General features: G+C 43.8%; 2 protein-coding genes across 4 annotated transcripts in view; one reads left to right on the top strand and one right to left on the bottom strand.

Moving 5' to 3' along the window:
* The window catches only part of CST7 (cystatin F), a 30,698-nt gene extending 24,198 nt beyond the window's left edge, over nucleotides 1-6,500 (top strand). For both annotated transcript variants that reach the window (XM_064275703.1, XM_010591797.3), the window contains 2 exons: nucleotides 1,273-1,389; nucleotides 2,592-6,500. In XM_064275703.1, coding sequence (XP_064131773.1) covers nucleotides 1,273-1,389; nucleotides 2,592-2,669 — 195 coding nt within the window. In that variant the 3' untranslated portion in view covers nucleotides 2,670-6,500. The remainder of the gene's footprint in view (nucleotides 1-1,272; nucleotides 1,390-2,591) is intronic.
* APMAP (adipocyte plasma membrane associated protein) overlaps nucleotides 3,991-20,875 on the bottom strand; it is a 54,610-nt gene continuing 37,725 nt past the window's right edge. Inside the window, exon 9 of one of the 2 annotated variants that reach the window (XM_003411608.4) lies at nucleotides 3,991-7,292. In XM_003411608.4, coding sequence (XP_003411656.1) covers nucleotides 7,083-7,292 — 210 coding nt within the window. In that variant the 3' untranslated portion in view covers nucleotides 3,991-7,082. Of the gene's footprint in view, nucleotides 7,293-17,960; nucleotides 19,167-20,875 lie in introns of those variants that run through there. The other variant, XM_064275701.1, reaches the window with a different exon arrangement.

The following is a 20,875-nucleotide window of genomic DNA, read 5'->3' as shown; positions in this document are numbered from 1 at the left end:
TGGGGTATTTTCACACTCCTGGGAATGTGTGGGTACATAGATGGTGAAAAGAAAGACATGGACACAGCCCTACTCTAACACTAATATTCTTTACACTATACTAATAATTACCTCTGGGTCATGGAAACGCTGGTGGCACAGAAGCTCTGGTGGCATAGAGGTTAAGTGCTATGGCTGCTAACCAAAGGGTCGGCAGTTCAAACCCACCAGGTGCTCCTTGGAAACTCTATGGGGCAGTTCTACTCTGTCCTATAGGGTCACTATGAGTCAGAATTGACTCGGTGGCACTGAGTTTGGTTTTTCTTTTTTTGGTCATGGGATTATGGGTGATATTTACTTCTTTGTTCTTTTTGGCAATTGCAAACTTCTTAAGAGCCTCTACATTTTTTAGAATTAGAGAAGCACATTGGAAAAAGCAGTTTGGTGGTGATACAGTCTATAAACCTTCCCCAAAACAGTGTCTGTACTGTGTCATCACTGCATGGACCCAGCTTCAGGGCCTCAGAGGTTCCCTGCCTTCTCTGGATGACTCAAGCACAATGCTCTGTACTTAAATCTCAAGGCCCTCTGTGAGTGAGGAGGACAGGGAAGGTATCCTACTGGACCTTGGTGATGTTGGGGACCATTTCATTTCATTTGGGATTTGGTAGGGCCAAGTCTGAAAAAAGAGTCCTTTGAGACCAGTTCGCTGGTAATGTCTCACTTAACAGCCATGTCCAAGTGATGAAAGAAAACCAAACATTGCCCCAGGATCAGTGTGGAAATAGCTATATGGAAACAGTGGTAGACAGCACCAGCCGAGGGGGTGAGTCCCTGTGGGTTGGGTCCCTGCAGGTTGGGCTCAGTTGGTGTGCTACAGGAATGGGCCAAGCAGCCCCAGGGTGACCTAGCCTGACGTTGCTCCTGAGTGCATGGATCTAGGCAGAAAGGAGACATGCTAGCACAGGACACAGAGCCTGCAGCACCCCCCACCTGGGACTGGGAGTAGCCCTATGAATGGAACTGAGAACACTAGGGGGTTTGAAGTCCCAGTGAGTCTCCTCCAGAGCTCAGGGCTCTCATCATTCACAGGAGAGAAAAGACTTGTCCCAAATCCCAGAGGAGCTTCTGATAAATCCTCCACGCGTTCTGCCTCTCCACATCGCTCTGCTCCCAGCTGCACATCTAGGCATCTTTACCACCTGTCCATATACCACCTCTTGCTGTTGGAGGAGTCCACTAGCCCTTCCACCTGGCACCAAGTCACCAGGACATTCCCTTTTTTCCCTTCAGATAGTGAAAGGCCTGAAGTACATGCTCGACCTGGATATTGGCAGAACGACCTGCAAGAAAACCAGGCATCCCAGTCTAGACAAATGTGACTTCCAAACCAACCGCACTTTGACACAGGTAAAACAAAGATGGTCTCTCAGTCCTGCATGTCATGGTGACTATGTATCTCCATATACACCTGCATGTCTCTGTGACTGTGTATCTCTGTATACACCTGCATATCTCTGTTGCTATGTATCTCCATATACACTGCATGCCTCTGTGACTATGTATCACCATATACACCTGCATGTCTCTGTCGCTATGTATCTCCATATACACCTGTATGACTCTGTGACTATGTATCTCCATATACACCTGCACATCTCTATGTATCTTCACATACACCTGCATGTCGCTGTGACTGTGTATCTCCATAAACACCTTCATATCTCGATGTATCTCCATATACACCTGCACGTCTCTGTGAATATGTATCTCCATATACACCTGCTCTCTGTAACTATGTATCTCCATGTACACCTTCATGTCTCTGTGACTGCGTATCACCATATACACCTTCATGCCTCTGTGACTGTGTATCTCCATATACAACTTCGTATCTCCGTGACTATGTATCTCCATATACACCTGTCTCTGTGATTATGTAGCCCCATATACACCTTCATGTTTCTGTGACTGCGTATCTCCATATACACCTGTCTCTGTGACTATGTATCTCCATATACACCTGTCTCTGTGACTATGTATCTCCATATACACCTGTCTCTGTGACTGTGTATCTCCATATACACCTTCTGTCTCTGTGACTGTGTATCTCCATATACACCTGCATGTCTCCGTGACTATGTATCTATATGTATCTGCATGTCTCTGTGACTATGTATCTCCATAAATCCCTGCATGTCTCTGTGGCTACGTATCTCCACACATACCTGCATGTCTCTGTGGCTATAAAGCTCCATGCATACCTGCAAGGTTCTGTGAGTATATGAATACATATACAGAGAACATGCAAGAGCTCAAATGTGGCAAAACTGAGTATGTAAGTATAGGTGCAAGGTATAGAATCTCGAACCATTCTTTTCATCTTTTCTGTAGTTCTAAAACTTTTCAGAATAAAACTTTGGGGGCAGGGACCATGGAATCCCTCAGTAAGGAAAAGGGACACACAGGAACAGTGGCTGGCTCAGCATCCCACAGCCAGAGGCCCCGGGCAGCTTCTGGGGAACGCACTTGCCAGAGAGCTGCGTTCAGTGAGTTGCACGACCTTGGAGCAGACCAGGCAACCTTCAGCTCTGCTCCTTCTCTGTTCACAGACGTTCAGCTGCTACTCTGAGGTCTGGGTTGTTCCCTGGCTCCACAAGGTCACAGTGCTTGTTCTCCTCTGCCACTGACAACCTTCTCTTCCACAAGACTGCAGTTGTGACCAGCATGCAGCATGTCCTCTCTGCTACTTTCAGTCACAGCTTCCGGCTACCAGACTCTGGGGACTCCTGAAGCAGGATCTCACGAGTGAGCAGAAAGGAGGGGCAAGTGGGCTCATGACAACAGCTGGAGCAGTTTAGATCACCCCATAACTAGACTAAATATAGGCCTGAACATGAGATGGAGTATTGGATGGGAATCATCCGAGTAGCGAGCCGGCCCGGGGGCACGAGTCTTGGATGCCTGCAGAGGTTGTCTGTGCGGAGCTCCTGACTGTCCACCGGTCCCCAGGCTTGTAGACATCCATCCATTGATCTGAGCACCGAGTGGGGGCCAAGTCTGCAACTGACCATCTTGTCCTTTCATCGATAAACAGTTATGAATAAAAACTGACCATCTCAAAAGCAATGACTATATGCTTTCCCTTTCAATGGAGAGTGAGGGAGGAGAGGTGCGCACTGCAAGTGGTCTCTCTCACTGAGTAGCCTGAAGATTTCTAATTACTCCCAGAAAGCCCCTTGACTTGCCTCCTTCTGGTCATTTAATTTAGGGATGGTGGTGAGGAACTGGAGCCCTGGTGGCGATGTGGTTAAGAGCTCGGCTGCTAGCAAAAAGGTCAGCAGTTCAACTTCACCAGCCGCTCCTTGGAAACCCTATGGGGCAATTCTACTCTGTCCTGTAGGGTCACTATGAGCCAGGCTGGTGAAGAACTGGGCCATAAGATGTTCAACTTGTCCAATGATTCCCAGGACCCCTGAGGGCAACCCTTGCAATAACAGATGAACATACCCAACCCCATCAACAGACAGGGTTTCAGGGACAGAAGGGCCTCAGGACACATGAGAAAGGGGCCAGGTGACCTGTGCAAGGTGGTGAAGCACCCTAAGGTAAGGCCCACTCTCTTATTTCCCAGTTCACTCTCATCTCCGTTTTAAATACAGACCAACAGACAGCAAGGCCAGGCTTCCCCTAAAAACCAGGCTATCCAGACATGTCACCTCGCCTGGCCTCACAGCCTCAGAAATGCTGGCCCATGACTCTGGGCAAGTCACTTAGCCCTTCTGAGCCTCGATTCTCTCAGATTATCTGCAGAATGAGGCAGTATCTGCTTGCACCATTAAAAAAGAGTCAGCCTGTGTGAAAAAACCTTCGAAATTATATCACTACATTGATAATAAAAAATCTCAAACGGGGATCTCTGCTCTATGAACGGTAATGACAGAACCCTGGGGGAGTTTTTGCAACAGATAATAAAAAGGCACACAATGAATCACTCGATTTAATTTAAAAAGCATGTTCATAATTCAGATTAGAGCAAACCCTTTCTATGGATACAGCAAAAGCAGATCACACATCTAAACTGAGTAAAATCTGCACCCCACCAGGCCAAACTACCATACAGAACACAGGAAATGACACTTTTGAGATAAAAAAATAACACAGGGTCACACTTTGCTGCAAAGTGTGAAAACCAATTTACCAGCTTCTCTGTATTGATGAAAACTGAGCACTGAAAGCAAAGCCCTCTGTTCTCAGCTGACAACCTGAGATGGGAACTTGTAGGCCCAGCACACCTGAACTGACTTTATGATTGAGTCATCAGGTACTGTCTTATTATTTTTGTATTCCTGATTTACGAGGCACACCACTAGCTATTAAAATGTATTTAATAATGACTACTCAGTTTTCTAACATACAAAGTCACATAAACAATATTCACAGTTGTTCAGGGGACCTGGTTGCATCAACCAGGTTGAAGCCCTTCTTTGAATCCATTCTACTGATGCTGTCCACACAGCACCACCCCTGTGCAGCCCAGTGCAACAAGACTAAGCCACCGTCAGGCTCCTGGCACCCGCTTCCCCTCAGATGGGACCTGACCAGCGCAGGGTGGGGGCAGGACTGGGAGAGGGATCGGGGGTAGGACACCAGCCGTGCAACAAGACTAAGCCACCGTCAGGCTCCTGGCACCCGCTTCCCCTCAGACGAGGCCTGACCAGTGCAGGGTGGGGGCAGGACTGGGAGAGGGATCAGGGGGTAGAACACCGGCCAGTGCAACAAGACCAAGTCACCGTCAGGCTCCTGGCACCCGCTTCCCCTCAGATGGGACCTGACCAGCGCAGGGTGGGGGCAGGACTGGGAGAGGGATCAGAGGGTAGAACACCGGCCAGTGCAACAAGACTAAGCCACCGTCAGGCTCCTGGCACCCGCTTCCCCTCAGACGGGGCCTGACCCACACAGGGTGGGGGCAGGACTGGGAGAGGGATCAGGGGGTAGAACACCAGCCAGTACAACAAGACTAAGCCACCATCAGGCTCCTGGCACCCGCTTCCCCTCAGATGGGGCCTGACCAGCGCAGGGTGGGAGCAGGACTGGGAGAGGGATCAGGGGGTAGGACACCAGCCAGTGCAACAAGACTAAGCCACAGTCAGGCTCGTGGCACCCGCTTCCCCTCAGATGGGGCCTGACCAGCGCAGGGTGGGAGCAGGACTGGGAGAGGGATCAGGGGGTAGGACACCAGCCAGTGCAACAAGACTAAGCCACAGTCAGGCTCCTGGCACCCGCTTCCCCCAGACGGGGCCTGACCCGCACAGGGTGGGGACAGGACTGGGAGAGGGATCAGGGGGTAGAACACCAGCCAGTGCAACAAGACACAGAAGGTTCAGGTTGTACCACAGCTGCCACTCACCTTTGATTTTAACATGGCTGCCTATTTAAAACACGGTGTTTGTCAAGTTGTTAAAATACTTCCAGAGATAAAATCTCTGGTACATTAGTTCATAAACACGCAGGGATGAAAAGAACAGGTATTAGCCCCATTTTGAAGGCTGGAAAACATGAGAGAAATTACTATTAACTTGCCCAAGAACGACTCAACACTGACAGATGCACAGCCGGAGGCTGGCCTGCTCTCCCGGAGACGGCTGCTGTGTATACACGTGTCCTGTGGGCTGTCTTCCTGAGCAAATCGAACGGACACTTGTCGCTGAGACAAAATCCTAACCAAAACAACCCTCATATCAACACTTAAAGAAGGGAATTTCTAGTCACTGCTAAAATATTAAACTAAAGAAGACAGTCCCAGACAACACCATCAAAAAAGGTTAAGCGGCAGAAAAGTAGATTTAATATGATCATCACTACATGCGACTCTCTAATAAATTTATGACCAGTGGGTAAACATAACTGTTAAGATATTCAACAATTTCGGGCCTCTAACACTCGACTCGACGGCACTAGGTTTTTTTAGGTTTAACACTCCAACGTACCGTGCCCTACTCATGTCTGCAGGTCTAGGGTGAACAAAGAACAAAGGTGTAGAAGCAGGCCTCTCCTAAATCTACCCCTGCAGTACGAAATCACTGCATCCAACAATTCCCAGTGCAGTAGTGAGTTTACAGACACTCGTAAAGCCCTCGCTGAGCTGGTGGAGTAAACACACGTTTCAAAGGCACTGACTTGCAGATCCCTGAAACCCTCTAGGATGGTGGGGGCTGAGCTGGACAACAGGCTGGGAGGTGCGAACACCACCCTCCTCCATGGCTGGAACAGGCTGGGAGGTGCGAACACCACCCTCCTCCATGTGGAAGGGGGCCTGGGGACCAACAGCACAACTCTCGAGGACACAGTTCTAAGTTCCTCTGCACAGCTACTGCCACTGAGCTCAATGCACGTCAGCTCTGTGCTCCCCTCCCCCAAGCAAAGGCATTGCCCAGTTTACAGTGAAGACATGGAGGCTGGCAGGACAGAGCCAGCAGCCAAAACAAGAGCTCTGAGCAGCTCATCTACTGCTCTATCCACCAAGCCCTGAGCCCTGGTTAAAGTACATGAAGTTCCCAACTCCTAGAGAATTGTCAGACAGAGAAAGCATTTTTATCTAAAGAGAAAATGGCTTTACATGGATTTATCTTCCTCATGGCAGATAAATACAAAGTCAAGCCAGGTGAGGGTGGTGCTCGGGGGTTCACACCTCATGAGGTGTAGCAGCAGTCCCCGCACACATACGAGAGCTGATGAGGCGTAGCAGCAGTCCCCGCACACATATGAGAGCTGATGAGGTGTAGCAGCAGTCCCCGCACACATATGAGAGCTGATGAGGCATAGCAGCAGTCCCCGCACACATACGAGAGCTGATGAGGCATTGCAGCAGTCCCCGCACACATACGAGAGCTGATGAGGCATAGCAGCAGTCCCCGCACACATATGAGAGCTGATGAGGCATAACAGCAGTCCCCGCACACATATGAGAGCTGATGGGTGCACAGGTCAGAGATGTGCCCACTGCTCCTCCTGGGCCCAGGGCCCCTTCCCAGCACTACAGCCCCGGTGTGAGGGCCCAGCAGGATGCTGCCTGGCACGGCCTTGTGGCAGCTCTAAGTGGGTCACACAGACTCGAGGCTGAGCTGACAGAGGAAAGGGGACCTGAAGGAGCCCAGGTACAGATGCCCGTCATGCTCATGTGCCTCACTGACATATGTGGCCACCAGGCCATTGGGGTCGTGCAGGCTTCTTTGGAAGGCCCCACTGTTGCTGAGCTCTAGGACGAGGCTGTACCGTGGCACGAACTTCATCACGGTCTCTTGACTCAAGAGCTGGAAGAGAAGCACAGGGTTAGGAGGATTTATCTCCCCACTCAGGAGATGTGAGATCTGACCGTACAGCCACCCACCACCCACTGACAACACTGCACCTTCAGGGGCAGGGAGAGCATGAGAGGCAGGGCTGAGATTCAAGCCTAGGACCCCCGGCCTCATGGTGCTTGTCCCACAAAATGCCTCACCCGACCATTGTTCCCCCAGGGTGCACATCAGTTCAAGATGCTTTCTGCAACTTGCATTCCAAGGGGCAGCACACCAGGCCCTCACCTCAGTCTCTCTCTGCACAATCCACTTGACAGAGAATCTAAGTCATACCCAGGGAAGACAAGGCATGAAGCCAGGTTTAGGGTGACCTTGATCCACCAGATCAAGACCAGCACAACCCAACCAGAATAAACATCAAGTCTTGTGATCAGGTTTAAAATATTTCAGATGTGCAAGGTACAAATGGTGGAGACCTGAGAGCAGGTCATGTCAAAAAAAAAAAAAAGGGAAGAAAGATGCCCTGCGAGGGTTAAACAAACAAGTTCACACACAATGTGATGTGGCTTCTCGCACAAGCCAGTTCAGCCTCCAGTGCTTTCCTGGAAGGACAGCACACAAATGCACCTAGTGCTGAGCAGAGTACGCTCAAGGTACACACCTGGCACGGCTGAGCAGAGGGGCTCAGGCTTTGGTTCTGTGTGCAACACGGGACTACTGAAAGTTGTTTTTTGTTTGTTTTTAATTTATTTTGTTGCTGTTGTTGAGAATATATACAACAAAACATACCATTTTTTACATGTACGGTTCAATGACATTGATTACATTCTTCGAGTTGTGCAACCATCCTCACCCTCCTTTTCTGAGTTTTCTCCTCCATTAACATAAACTCACTGTCCCCTAAGGTTCCTGTCTAATCTTTTGAGTTGCTGTTGTCACTTTGATCCCATATAGTCCTTAAAAGAGCATAATGTCCAGAAGACAGAAAGGGCCACATAAATCAAAGACTACATCGGCCTGAGGCCAGAAGAACTAGATGGTGCCCAGATACAACAACTGCCATGACAGGGAACACAACAGAGAATTCCTGAAGGAGAACAGTGGGATGCAGACCTCAAATTCTCATAAAAGAACCAGACTTAATGGTCTGACTGAGACTAGAAGGACCCCGGAGGTCATGGTCCCCAGGCCTTCTGTTAGCCCAAGACAGGAACCATTCCCAAAGCCAACTCTTCAGAGAGGGACTGGACTGAACTATAAGACAGAAAATGATATTAGTGAGGAGTGAGCTTCTTGGCTCAAGTAGACACATGAGACTATGTAGGCAGCTCCGGTCTGGAGGGGAGATATGAAGGCTGAAGGGGACAGAAGCTGGTTGAATGGACACAGAAATACAGGGTGGAGAGAAGGAGTGTGCTGTCTCATCAGGGAGAGAGCAACTAGGAGTATATAACCAAAAAAACCAAACCCACTGCCGTCGAGTTGATTCCAACTCATGGCAACCCTATAGGACAGAGTAGAACTGCCCCACAGAATTTCCAAGGAGCACCTGGCAGATTTGAACTGCCGACCTCTTGGTTAGCAGCCATCACACTGCATCACTATGCCACCAGGGTTTCCAGGAGTATATAGCAAGGTGTATATAAGTTTTCGTATGAGAGACTGACTTGTAAACTTTCACTTAAAGCACAATAAAAATATATATATATATAATGCTCAAGGCAGACTTCTTTTTTTACTAATTTAACTAAACTATTATTTGGTTTTATGAAGACTTCAGGGGATATTTTTGGTTAAGTTTTAAAGATATCTCAGGGCAATAGTTTTAAGGGTTCATCCAACCTTCATGGCTCCAGGAAGTCTGGAGTCCATCAGAATTTGAAATTCTGTTCTGCTTTCTCCTCCTTTTACACAGGATTCTTCTATAGAATCTTTGATCAAAATGTTCAGCAATGGTAGCCAGGCACCATCCAGTTCTTCTGGTCTCATGCACGGCGAAGGGGGCAGTTGTTCATGGAGGCAATTAGCCACACATTCCATACCCTCCTCCTATTCCTGACTCCCCTTGCTCTGTTGCTCCAGGTGAACAGAGACCAATTGTCATGCCTTGGATGGCTGCTTGCAAGCTTTTAAGACACCAGGCAATACGCAATGAACTAGGAGGTAGAACAGAAGCACTAAATATGTTATTAGGCCAATTACTGGGATGTTCCATGAAACCATGACCCTAAAGCTCCAAACCAAGGAACCAAATCCCATGAAGGTTTTGGTTGTACATATTCTCAGCAGCTTTTTTTTTTTTTTTAAATCACTGTTCTAAATCTATCACACAATTCTTGCCAATTCAACTTTTTAAAGGTGTATGACTTACTGACACCAATTTCAATAATCGGTTATGCAACCCTACCCTTAATCAATGTGATTTTTCAATCACCATTAACCTCCCCTTACCCTCTCCCTCTTCTCCTGGTAACCACTAATAAACTTTGTTCTAACTACTCAAAGGCTTTAAACAGAGAAACGCAAGGAAAGATGTTTAATTTCTAGCAAAGCAGCAGGATATCGGATAGGAAATAATGCCAAAGTGCATGGTTGTGTAAGCCCAATGAACAGAGACCTCTACCTTCCCACATGAGGGAAAAAACCCACAGAGCCACACATGCCCAGAGTACTGTCTCCCAGTCATAGGAAATGTCCAAGTCCACATATGAGTTAACTGTGTTTTAGAAGGTTCTACAGCGATGTACTTAAGTTTCATTATGGCTCACAGCCCTCCCATAGGGCTTCCAGCAACCTGCGAAAAGCCATCCCTGCCAGTCTGTCCCAGGCTCTCTCTCCTCTCCATTGTATCCCTAAGAGAGTTCATCTCTTTATTTCAATTATTCACTGGCCCAGAATGATGTCATTATGTAAAAGATGACAATAATCAATAAAGAGGAAGTAAATACAAGAGGCACAGATCTTCCATATGGAGAGGAAATCAAAGTGATATAGGGAGATATAAGTTACATTTATACTTAGAAAAATAGGGGTAAATATTAAGGTAACCACAAAGAGGACTAACAATCCCGTACTTCAAAATAAAAACCAAGATAAACATATGGGCTCAGCAAAAATAAATTCAACTATAATGAAAAACAGGAACACACAATTTACAAGGAAAAACTTCTCAGCACAAAAAAGTGGAAAAATGAAATTGTCAACAGCACACAAAAAAAGGCATCAAAATGACAGCACTAAACTCATACGTATCTACAATTACACTGAATGTAAATGGCCTAAATGCACCAATAAACACACAGAGAGTTGCAGATTGTATACAACAACATAATGCAGCTGTATGCTGCCTACAAGAGACACACCTTAGACTTAGAGACACAAACAAAAACTCAAAGGATGGAAAAAAATATATCAAACAACAATCAAAAAAGAGCAGCAGTGGCAATATTAATTTCTGACAAAATAGACTTTTAAGTTAAATCCACCACAAAGAATAAAAAAGAACACTATATAATGATAAAGGGACAATTTACCAGGAAGATATACCCATATTAAATATTTATGCACCCAATGACAGGGCTGCAAGATACATAAAACAAACTCTAACAGCACTGAAAAGTGAGACAGACATCTCCACAATTATAGCAGGAGACTTGAACACACCACTTTTGCTGAAGGACAGGACATCCAGAAAGCAGCTCAATAAAGACATGGCAGGTCTTATTGCCACAATTCAACCAACTTGACCTCACAGACATATACAGGATACTCCACCCAACAGCAGCCAAGTATACTTTCTTTTCTAGTGCACATGGAACATTCTCTAGAACAGACCACATATTATGTCATAAAGCAAGCCTTAGCAGAATCCAAAACATCAAAATATTACAAAGCATCTTCTCTGACCATAAAGCCATAAAATTAGAAATCATTAACAGAAAAACCAGGGAAATCAAAATACTTGGAAACTGAATAATACTGTGCTAAAGAAGACTGGGTTATAGAAGAAATTAAGGATGGAATACACAAATTCATAAAATCCAATGAGGATGAAAACACTTCCTATCAGAACCTTTGGGACACAGCAAAAACACTACTCCGAGGTCAATTTATATCAATAAATGCACACGTACAAAAAGAAGAGATGGCCAAAAAGAAAGAACTGTTCCTACAACTTGAACAAACAGAGAGCAACAAAAGAAAATGTCAGGCACGAGGAGAAAACAAATAAAAAAAAATTAGAGCAGAATTAAATGAAGTAGAGAACAGAAAAACAATTGAAAGAGTTAACAAGACCAAAAGCTGGTTCCTTGAAAAAATTAACAAAATTGATAAACCATTGGCCAGACTGACTAATGAAAAACAGGAGAGGACGCAAATAACCCAAATAAGAAATGAGATGGGCGATATCTCAACAGACACAACTGAAATCAAAGAATCATATCCAATTACTACGAAAAATTGTCCTCTAACAAATCTGAAAATCTAGAAGAAATGGATGAATTCCTAGAAACTAACACAAACAGAGGTAGAACAACTAAATAGACCCGTAACAAAAGAAGAGATTGAAAACATCATCAAAAAACTCCCACCAAAAAAAGCCCTGGTCCTGATGGCTTTACTACAGAGTTCTACCAAACTTTCAGAGAAGAGGTAACACACTGCTACTAAAGGTATTTCAGAGTATAGAAAAGGATGCAATACCCTCGAACTCATTCAATGAAGCCAGCATATCCCTGATACCAAAACCAGGTAAAAAAAAAAAAAAAAAAAAGACACCACAAAAAAAAAAAAAAATTACAGACTTACATCCCTCAAGAACATAGATGCAAAAATCCTCAACAAAATTCTAGCCAATAGAATTCAACATATCAAAAAAATAATTCACCATGACCAAGTGGGTATTATACCAAGTATGCTGGGATGGTTCAACATTAGAAAAACAATTAATGTAATCCACCATACAAATAAAACAAAAGACAAGAACCACATGATTTTATCAATTGATGCAGAAAAGGCATTTGACAAAGTCCAACACTCACTCATGATAAAAACTCTCTCAAAATACGAATAGAAGGAAAATTCCTCAACATAATAAAAGGCATTTACACAAAGCCAACATCCAACATCATCCTAAATGGAGGGATTCTGAAAGCATTCCCCTTAAGAACGGGAACTAGACAAGGACGCCGTTTAACATCACTCTTATTCAACGTTGTGCTGGAGGTCCTAGCCAGAGCAATTAGGCTAGATAAAGAAATAAAGGGCATCCAGATTGGTAAGGAAGAAGTAAAAATATCTCTGTTTGCACATGACATGACCTTATACACAGAAAACCCTACCGAATCCTAAAGAAAACTACTGAAGCTAGTAGAAGAGTTCAGCAGAGTATCGGGATACAAGATAAACACACAAAAATCAGTTGGATTCCTCTACACTAACAAAAAGAACATCCAAGAGGAAATCACCAAATCAGTACCATTTACAGTAGCCCCCAAGAACATAAAATACTTAGGAATAAATCTTACCAGAGACTTAAAATACCTATACAAAGCAAACTACATGACACCACCGCAAGTAACCAAAAGAGGCCTACATAAGTGGAAAAACATACCTTGCCCATGGATAGGAAGACTTAACATTGTAAAAACATCTATTCTACCAAAAGACATCTACAGATACAATGCAATTCTGATCCAAATTCCAACGATATTTTTTAATGAGATGGAGAAACAAATCACCAACTTCATATGGAAGGGAAAGATGCCCCGGGTAAGTAAAGCATTACTGGAAAAGAAGAACAAAGTGGGAGACCCCACTCTATCTGATTTTAGAACCTATTGTATTGCCACAGTAGTCTAAACAGCCTGGTACTGGTACAACAGACACATAGACCAGCAGAACAGAATTGAGAATTCAGACATAAATCCATCCACATATGAGCAGCTGATACTTGACAAAGGCCCAAAGTTAGTTAAGTGGGGAAAAGACAGTCTTTTTAACAAACGCTGCTGCTGGTATAACTAGATATCCATCTGCAAAAAAATGAAACAAGATCGATATCTCACACCATGCACAAAAACTAACCCAAAATGGATCAAAGGCCTAAACATAAAATCTAAAACGATAAAGATCATGGAAGAAAAAATAGGGACATTAGGAGCCCTAATACATGGCATAAACAGAATATAAAACATTACTAAAAATGCAGAAGAGAAACCAGAAAACTGGGAGCTCCTAAAAATCAAATACTCATCCAAAGACTTCACCAAAAGAGTAAAAAGACTACCTACAGACTGGGAAAAAGTTTTTAGCTATGACATTTCCTATCAGCACCTGATCTCTAAAATCTATATAATTCTGCAAAAACTCAACCACAAAAAGACAAATAACCGAATTAAAAAATGGGCAAAGGATATGAACAGGCACTTCATTAATGACATTCATTCTGCTAATATGAGGAAATGCTCACGATCGTTAGCCACTAGAGAAATGCAAATCAAAACTACAATGAGATTCCATCTCACTGCAACGAGGCTGGCATTAATCCAAAAAACACATAATAATAAATGTTGGAGAGGCTGTGGAGAGACTGGAACACTTACACACTGCTGGTGGGAATGTAAAATGGTACAACCACTTTGGAAATCGATTTGGCGCTTCCTTAAAATACTAGAAATAGAACTACCATACGACCCAGCAATCCCACTCTTTGGAATATACTCTAGAGAAGTAAGAGCCTTTACACGAACAGATATATGCACACCCATGTTCACTGCAGCACTGTTTACAACAGCAAAAAGTTGGAAGCAACCAAGGTGCCTGTCAACGAATGAATGGATAAATAAACTATGGTATATTCACAGAGTGGAATACTATGCATCAATAAAGAACAATGATGAATCCATGAAACATTTCATAACATGGAAATACCTGGAAGACATCATGCTGAGTGAAATTAGTCAACTGCAGAAGGTCAAATATTGTATAAGACCACCATTACAAGAACTGGAGAAACAGTTTAAACAACGAAGAAAATATTCTTTGATGGTTACAAAAGGGGGAAAGGAGGGAGGGAGGGAGGGGGAGGGGTATTCACTAATTAGATAGTAGATAAGTTTTATTTTAGGTGAAGGGAAAGACAATACACAATACAGAGGAGGACGGCACAACTGGACTAAACCAAAAGCAAAGGCGTTTCCTGAATAAACTGAATGCTTTGAAGGCCAGCGTAGCAGGGGCGGGGGTCTGGTGACCATGGTTTCAGGGGACATCTAAGTCAACTGGCATAATAAAATCTATTAAGAAAACATCCTGCATCCCTCTTTGGAGAGTGGTGTCTGGGGTCTTAAACGCAAGCAAGCATCCACCTAATAAGATGCATCAATTGGTCCCAACCCACCTGGAGCAAGGAAGAACGAGGAACACCAAAGACACAAGGTAATCATGGGCCTAAGAGACAGAAAGGACCACATAAACCAGAGACTACATCAGCCTGAGGCCAGAACTAGATGTGCCCAGCCACAACCGATGACTGCCCTGACAGGCAACTCAACAGGGAAACCCTGAAGCAGCAGGAGAGCAGTGGGATGCAGAGCCCAAATTCTCATAAAAAGACCAGACTTTGTGGTCAGATTGGGACTGGAGGGACCCCGGAGGCCATGGTCCCCAGACCTTCTGTTAGCCCAGGACAGGAACCACTGCTAAAGCCAACTCTTCACACAGGGATTGGACTGGAATAGGGGATGGAAAATGATACTTGTGAAGAACAAGCTTCTTGGATCAGGTGGACACATAAGACTATGTTGGCATCTCCTGTCTGGAGGAGGGATGAGAGGGCAGAGGGGGCCAGAAGCTACCTGATTGGACATGAGAGTGAGTGGAGGGATGAACTGTGCTGTCTCATTGGAGGGAGAGCAATTAGGAGTGTATGGTAAGGCGTATGTAAATTTTTTTATGAGAGACTGACCTGATTCGTAAACTTTCACTTAAAACACAATAAAAATTAATTAAAAAAAAAAAAACTAGAACTACCATACTATCCTGTAATCCCACTACTTGGAATATATCCTAGAGAAGTAATAGCCCTTGCACCAACAGATATATGCACACCCATGTTCACTGCAGCACTGTTTACAACAGCAAAAAGATGGAAGCAAACAAGGTACCCATCAATGGATGAATGGATAAATTATGGTATATTCACACAATGGAATATTACACAGCGATAAAGAACAATGATGAATCCATGAAACCTTTCATAACATGAAGGAATCTGGAAGGCATTATGCTGAGTGAAATTAATCAGCTGCAAAAGGACAAATATTGTATAAGACCACTATTATAAGAACTCGAGAAACAGTTTAAACAGAGAAAAAAATATTTTTTGATGGTTACAAGAGGGGAGAGGGAGGAGGGAGGGAGGGAGGGAGGGAGGGCGAGAGGTCTTCACTAATTAGACAGTACATATGAACTATTTTAGGTGAAGGGAAAGGCACACAATACAGGAGAGGTCAGCACAGCTGGACTAAACCAAAAGAAAAGAAGTTTGCTGAATAAACTGAATGCTTCATACACCAGCGTAGCAGGGGTGGGGGTTTGGGGACCATGGTTTCAGGGTACATCTAAGTCAGTCGGCATAATAAAATCTATTAAGAAAACATTCTGCATCCCGCTTTGGAGAGTGGCATCTGTGGTCTTAAACGCAAGCAAGCAGCCATCTAAGATGCATCAATTGGCCTCAACCCACCTGGAGCAAAGGAGAATGAAGAACACCAAAGACACAAGGTAATTATGAGCCCAAGAGGCAGAAGGTGCTACATAAAGCAGAGACTACATTAGCCTGAGACCAGAAGAACTAGATGGTACCTGGGTACAACCGATGACTGCCCTGACAGGGAACACAACAGAGAACCCTTGAGGGAGCAGGAGAGCAGTGGGATGCAGACCCCAAATTCTCATAAAAAGACCAGACTTAATGTTCTGACTGAGACTAGAATGACCTCGGAGGTCATGGTCCCCAGACCTTCTGTTAGCCCAAGACAGGAACCATTCCCAAAGCCAACTCTTCAGACAGGGATTGGACTGGACTATGGGATAGACAATGATACCGGTGAAGAACAAGTTTCTTGGATCAAGTAGACATATGAGACTATGTTGGCATCTCCCGTCTGAAGAGGAGAGGAGAGGGTACAGAGGGTCAGATGCTGGCCGAATGGACACGAAAAGAGAGAGTGGAGGGAAGAACTGTGCTGTCTCATCTGGGGTAGAACAATTAGGAGTATACAGCAAGGTGTTTATAAATTTTTGTATGAGAGTCCAACTTGATTTGTAAACATTCACTTAAAGCACAATAAAAAAAAAAAAATCTCTGATAAAGGACTTGTATCCAAAATATACAAAGAACTCTCAATATTCAACAATAAGAAAAAAAACCCAATTACAAAATGAGCAAAAGACCTGAACAAACACTTTACCAAGGAGATACACAGAAAAAAAAGAGAAAAGATGCTCGGCATCATACGTCATTGTTGTTAAGTGCCATCGATTTGCTTCCAACTCATAGTGACCCTACGTACAACAGAACGAAACACTGCCTGGTCCTGCACTATCCTCATGATTGTTGTTATGCTCGAGCCCAGCAGGGGGCTACACACTTCCTGACTTCAGAACATATTACACAGCTATAGTAATCAAAATAGCCTGGCAATAGTTTAACAAAATAGACACACAAACCAATTGAAGAGAACTGAAAACCCAAAAATAAATCCAAACCTCCACGATCTATTGATTTTCGACAAGGGACCCAAATCCAATCAATGGGAAGGGACAGTCTCTTCAACAAATGGTGCTGGCAAAACTGGATTCCACATGCAGAAAAACAAAATCCATACCTCACATCATACACAAAAACTAATTCAAAATGGGTCAAGGACCTAAATGTTAAATCTAAAACCATAAAGTTCTTGGAAGAAAATATAGGAGCAAAGCGTTGGGACCTAATTTTTTTCAATGCCAAATTATCAAACACAGCAATGAATACACAAGCAAAAGAAAACAAAACAGACAACTGGGACCTCATAAAAGTTAAATATTTATGGTCACAAAAAGACTTTATTGAAAGAATATACAACCCACCAACCGGAAAAAAATCTTTGAGATAACCAAAACCAAACAAAAACCAAGCCCACTGCCATGGAGTCGGTTCTTACTCTTAACAACCCTATCAGACAGTAGGGCTGCCCCATAGGGTTTCCAAGGAGCGCCTGATGGATTCAAACGGCTGACCTTTTGGTTAGCAGCTGTAGCTCTTAACCACTATACCACCAGGATTTCCGACAAGGGCCTAATACCTAAAACATATAGGCAGTCCCCAGGTTACAAACATCCGACTTATGTACAACTCGTAGTTACAAACCAATCCTTGTAAAGCCTAGTATATTAAAAATTTGAGGTACATACACTGATTCATAATAACAAAGGGGCACGAGGTTGTGACACACTTAAATTATTACTACTGCATCATGTTAAAGATGTTCTAGTGTATCTGGAAGCATCTCTTTAATATCTTTTATACATACAAAGGTATGTACATATACTATGGCAAACATTTGACTAACTGGCATTGGATATGAACCGCACCTGTTTTGACTTAGGTACAAATTCGACTCAAAGACAGACTTAGGAATAGAATTTGTTCATAATCCGGGAACTGCCTGCATATAAAGCTTCTACAACTTAACAACAAAAAGACAAATAACCCAATCAAAAACTGGGCAAAGGACATGAACAGACACTTCACCAAAGAGGAAAATTAAATGGTCAAACAGATACTTGAAAAGATGTTCAACATCACCTGACAGAAAAATGGAAATCAAAACCACGATGACATAACATTTCACTCCCACTAGGATGGATAACATTTTTTTGGGTTTTTAGGATGGATAGCATTGTACTTCAGGATAGATTATGAAACGTTCTTTTTGACGATAAATGCAACACCATTCCTCTTTGAGTTGTCATTCCCAGCATAGTAGACGATATGATTGTCCGATTCAAAATGGCCAAAACCAGTCCATTTCAGCTCACTAATGCCTAGGATATTGATGTTTATGCATTCCATTTCATTTCTGACGATTTCTAATTTTCCTAGATTCATAGTTCGTACATTCCAGGTTCCAATTATTAATGGACGTTTGCAGCTGTTTCTTCTCATTCTGAGTCATGCCACATCAGCAAATGAAGGTCCCAAAAGCTTGACTCCATCCATGTCATTAAGGTCGACTCTACTTTGAGGAGGCAGCTCTTCCGCAGTCATCTTTTGAGTGCCTTCCAACCTGGGGGGCTCATCTTCCAACACTATATCAGACAATGTTCTGCTGCTATTCATAAGGTTTTCACTGGCTAATGCTTTTCAGAAGTAGACTGCCAGGTCCTTCTTAGCTTCTTAGTCTGGAAGCTCAGCTGAAACCTGTCCTCCATGGGTGACCCTGCTGGTATATGAATACCGGTGGTGTAGCTTCCAGCATCACAGCAACACACAAGCCCCCACAGTATGACAAACTGACAGACACGTGCGGGACAAAAGAACAAATCTGTCTTAGAAGAAGTACGACCAGAATGCTCCTTAGAAGCAAGGATGGTGAGACTGAGTCTTACATACTTTGGACATGTTGTCAGGAGAGATCAGTCCCTGGAGAAGGACATCATTCTTGGCAGAGTACATGGTCAGCGGAAAAGAGGAAGACCCTCAACGAGGTGGACTGACACAGTGGCTGCAACAATGAGCTCAAGCATAACAACGATTTTAAGGATGGCTCAGGACTGGGCAGTGTTTCATTCTGTTGTGCATGGGGTCGCTATGAGTCGGAACCGACTCAACGGCACCTAACAACAGTAACAACAGGATGGGTAAGATTAATAAAAAAAGAACAGAAAATGCCAAGTGGGGGTGGGGGATGTAGAGAAACTAGAACCCTCATCCATTGCTGGTGGGAATGCAAAATGGTGCAGCTATTGTGCAGAACAGTCTGGCAGTTCCTCAAAAGCTAGAGGTAGAGCTGCCGTATGACCCAGCAATCCCACTCCTAGGTATGTATATACCCTAGGGATCTAACACAAGTGACACAAACAGACATATGCACACCTATGTTCACTGCAGCACTATTCACAATAGCAAAATGATGGAAACAACCTAAATACCCATTGACAGACGAATAGATAAATAGAATGTGGTACACACATACAGTGGAATACGAACCAGCCAGTAGGAGAAATGAAGTCTTGATACATGCTACAGTATGAGCAGAGCTTGAAGACATTATGCTGAGTGAAATAAGCCAATCACAAAAGGACAAATATTGTATAATCTTACTTACATAAAAAGACAAGAAAAGGCAAAAGTATAGAGAATAAAGTTTATTAGTGGTTACTGGGGGTAGGAGAGAGGGGGAAAAGCAAGGGTAGGGGTGAAGGAAAAATCACGTCAATTAAAGGTAGGGCTGCAAAACCAATTACTGTAATTGCTGTCAGTAAGTTGTATACCTGTAAAAGGGTGAATTAGCAAAAGTTGTATGACAGACATATTTATAACAACGACCAAAGAGAAGAGTAGCTGCTGAGGCTGTTTATGTACAACCAAACACCTCATGGGATTTGGTTCCTTGGTTTGGAAGTTTAGGATCATGGCTTCATGGGACATCCCAGTTCACTGGCCTAATAGTATGTTTAGTGCTTCTGTTCTACCTCCTGCTTTGTTGCATAGCGCCTGGGGTCTTAAAAGCTTGCAAGCAGCCATCCAAGGCACAACAACTGGTACCCATTCACCCGGAGCAATAGAGGAAGGGGGAGAGTCAGGAACAGGAGGAGGATATGGACTATGCGGCTAATCGTCTCCATGAACAACTGCCTCCTTTGCCTTGAGACCAGAAGAACTGGAAAGTGCCTGGCTACCATTACTGAATGTTTTGATCAAAGATTCCATAGAAGAATCCTGATCAAAAGGAGGAAAATGGAGAACAGATTTTCAAATTCTCATAGACTCTAAACTTTCTGGAGCCACAGAGGGTGGATGAACCCCTGAAACCACTGCCCTGAGATAATCTTTAAACCTTAAACTAAAAATATACCCTAAAATCATGTGGAAATCAAACAACAGTTTAGCTTAACTAGTAAAAGAGGTCTGTGTTGAGCATCATGTTCTTTTCAGAACTTTCCACACGGGATCAAATTAACAACAGCAACTGGAAAGATTAGACAAGAGCTTTGGGGGCAGTGAGTTCACGTTAATGAGGGAGGAACAACTCAGAAAAGGGGAGTGAGAATAGTTGCACTACTTGAAAATAATCAATGTCACTAAATTGTACCTGTAGAAACTGTTGAATTGTATGTTTTGCTGTGTATATTCTCAACAACAACAAAATAAATAAAACTTAGGAAAAAAAAAGAAAAGATTGCCACCTTTGGGTATTGCATTACCTGAAAAAAAAAAAAAAATCCATGTAAGACCAAAAGGTCAATAAAACCCATTAAAAACCCACTGCCGTCGCATCAATCCTGACTCACAGCAACCCTAAAGGTCGATAGCTGTTTTAAAA

Source organism: Loxodonta africana, chromosome 24, assembly GCF_030014295.1.
Source record: "Loxodonta africana isolate mLoxAfr1 chromosome 24, mLoxAfr1.hap2, whole genome shotgun sequence".
NCBI lineage: Eukaryota > Metazoa > Chordata > Mammalia > Proboscidea > Elephantidae > Loxodonta > Loxodonta africana.
The sequence above is the reverse complement of the archived record's forward strand: the minus strand, read 5'-3'. Positions and strand labels throughout refer to the sequence as shown.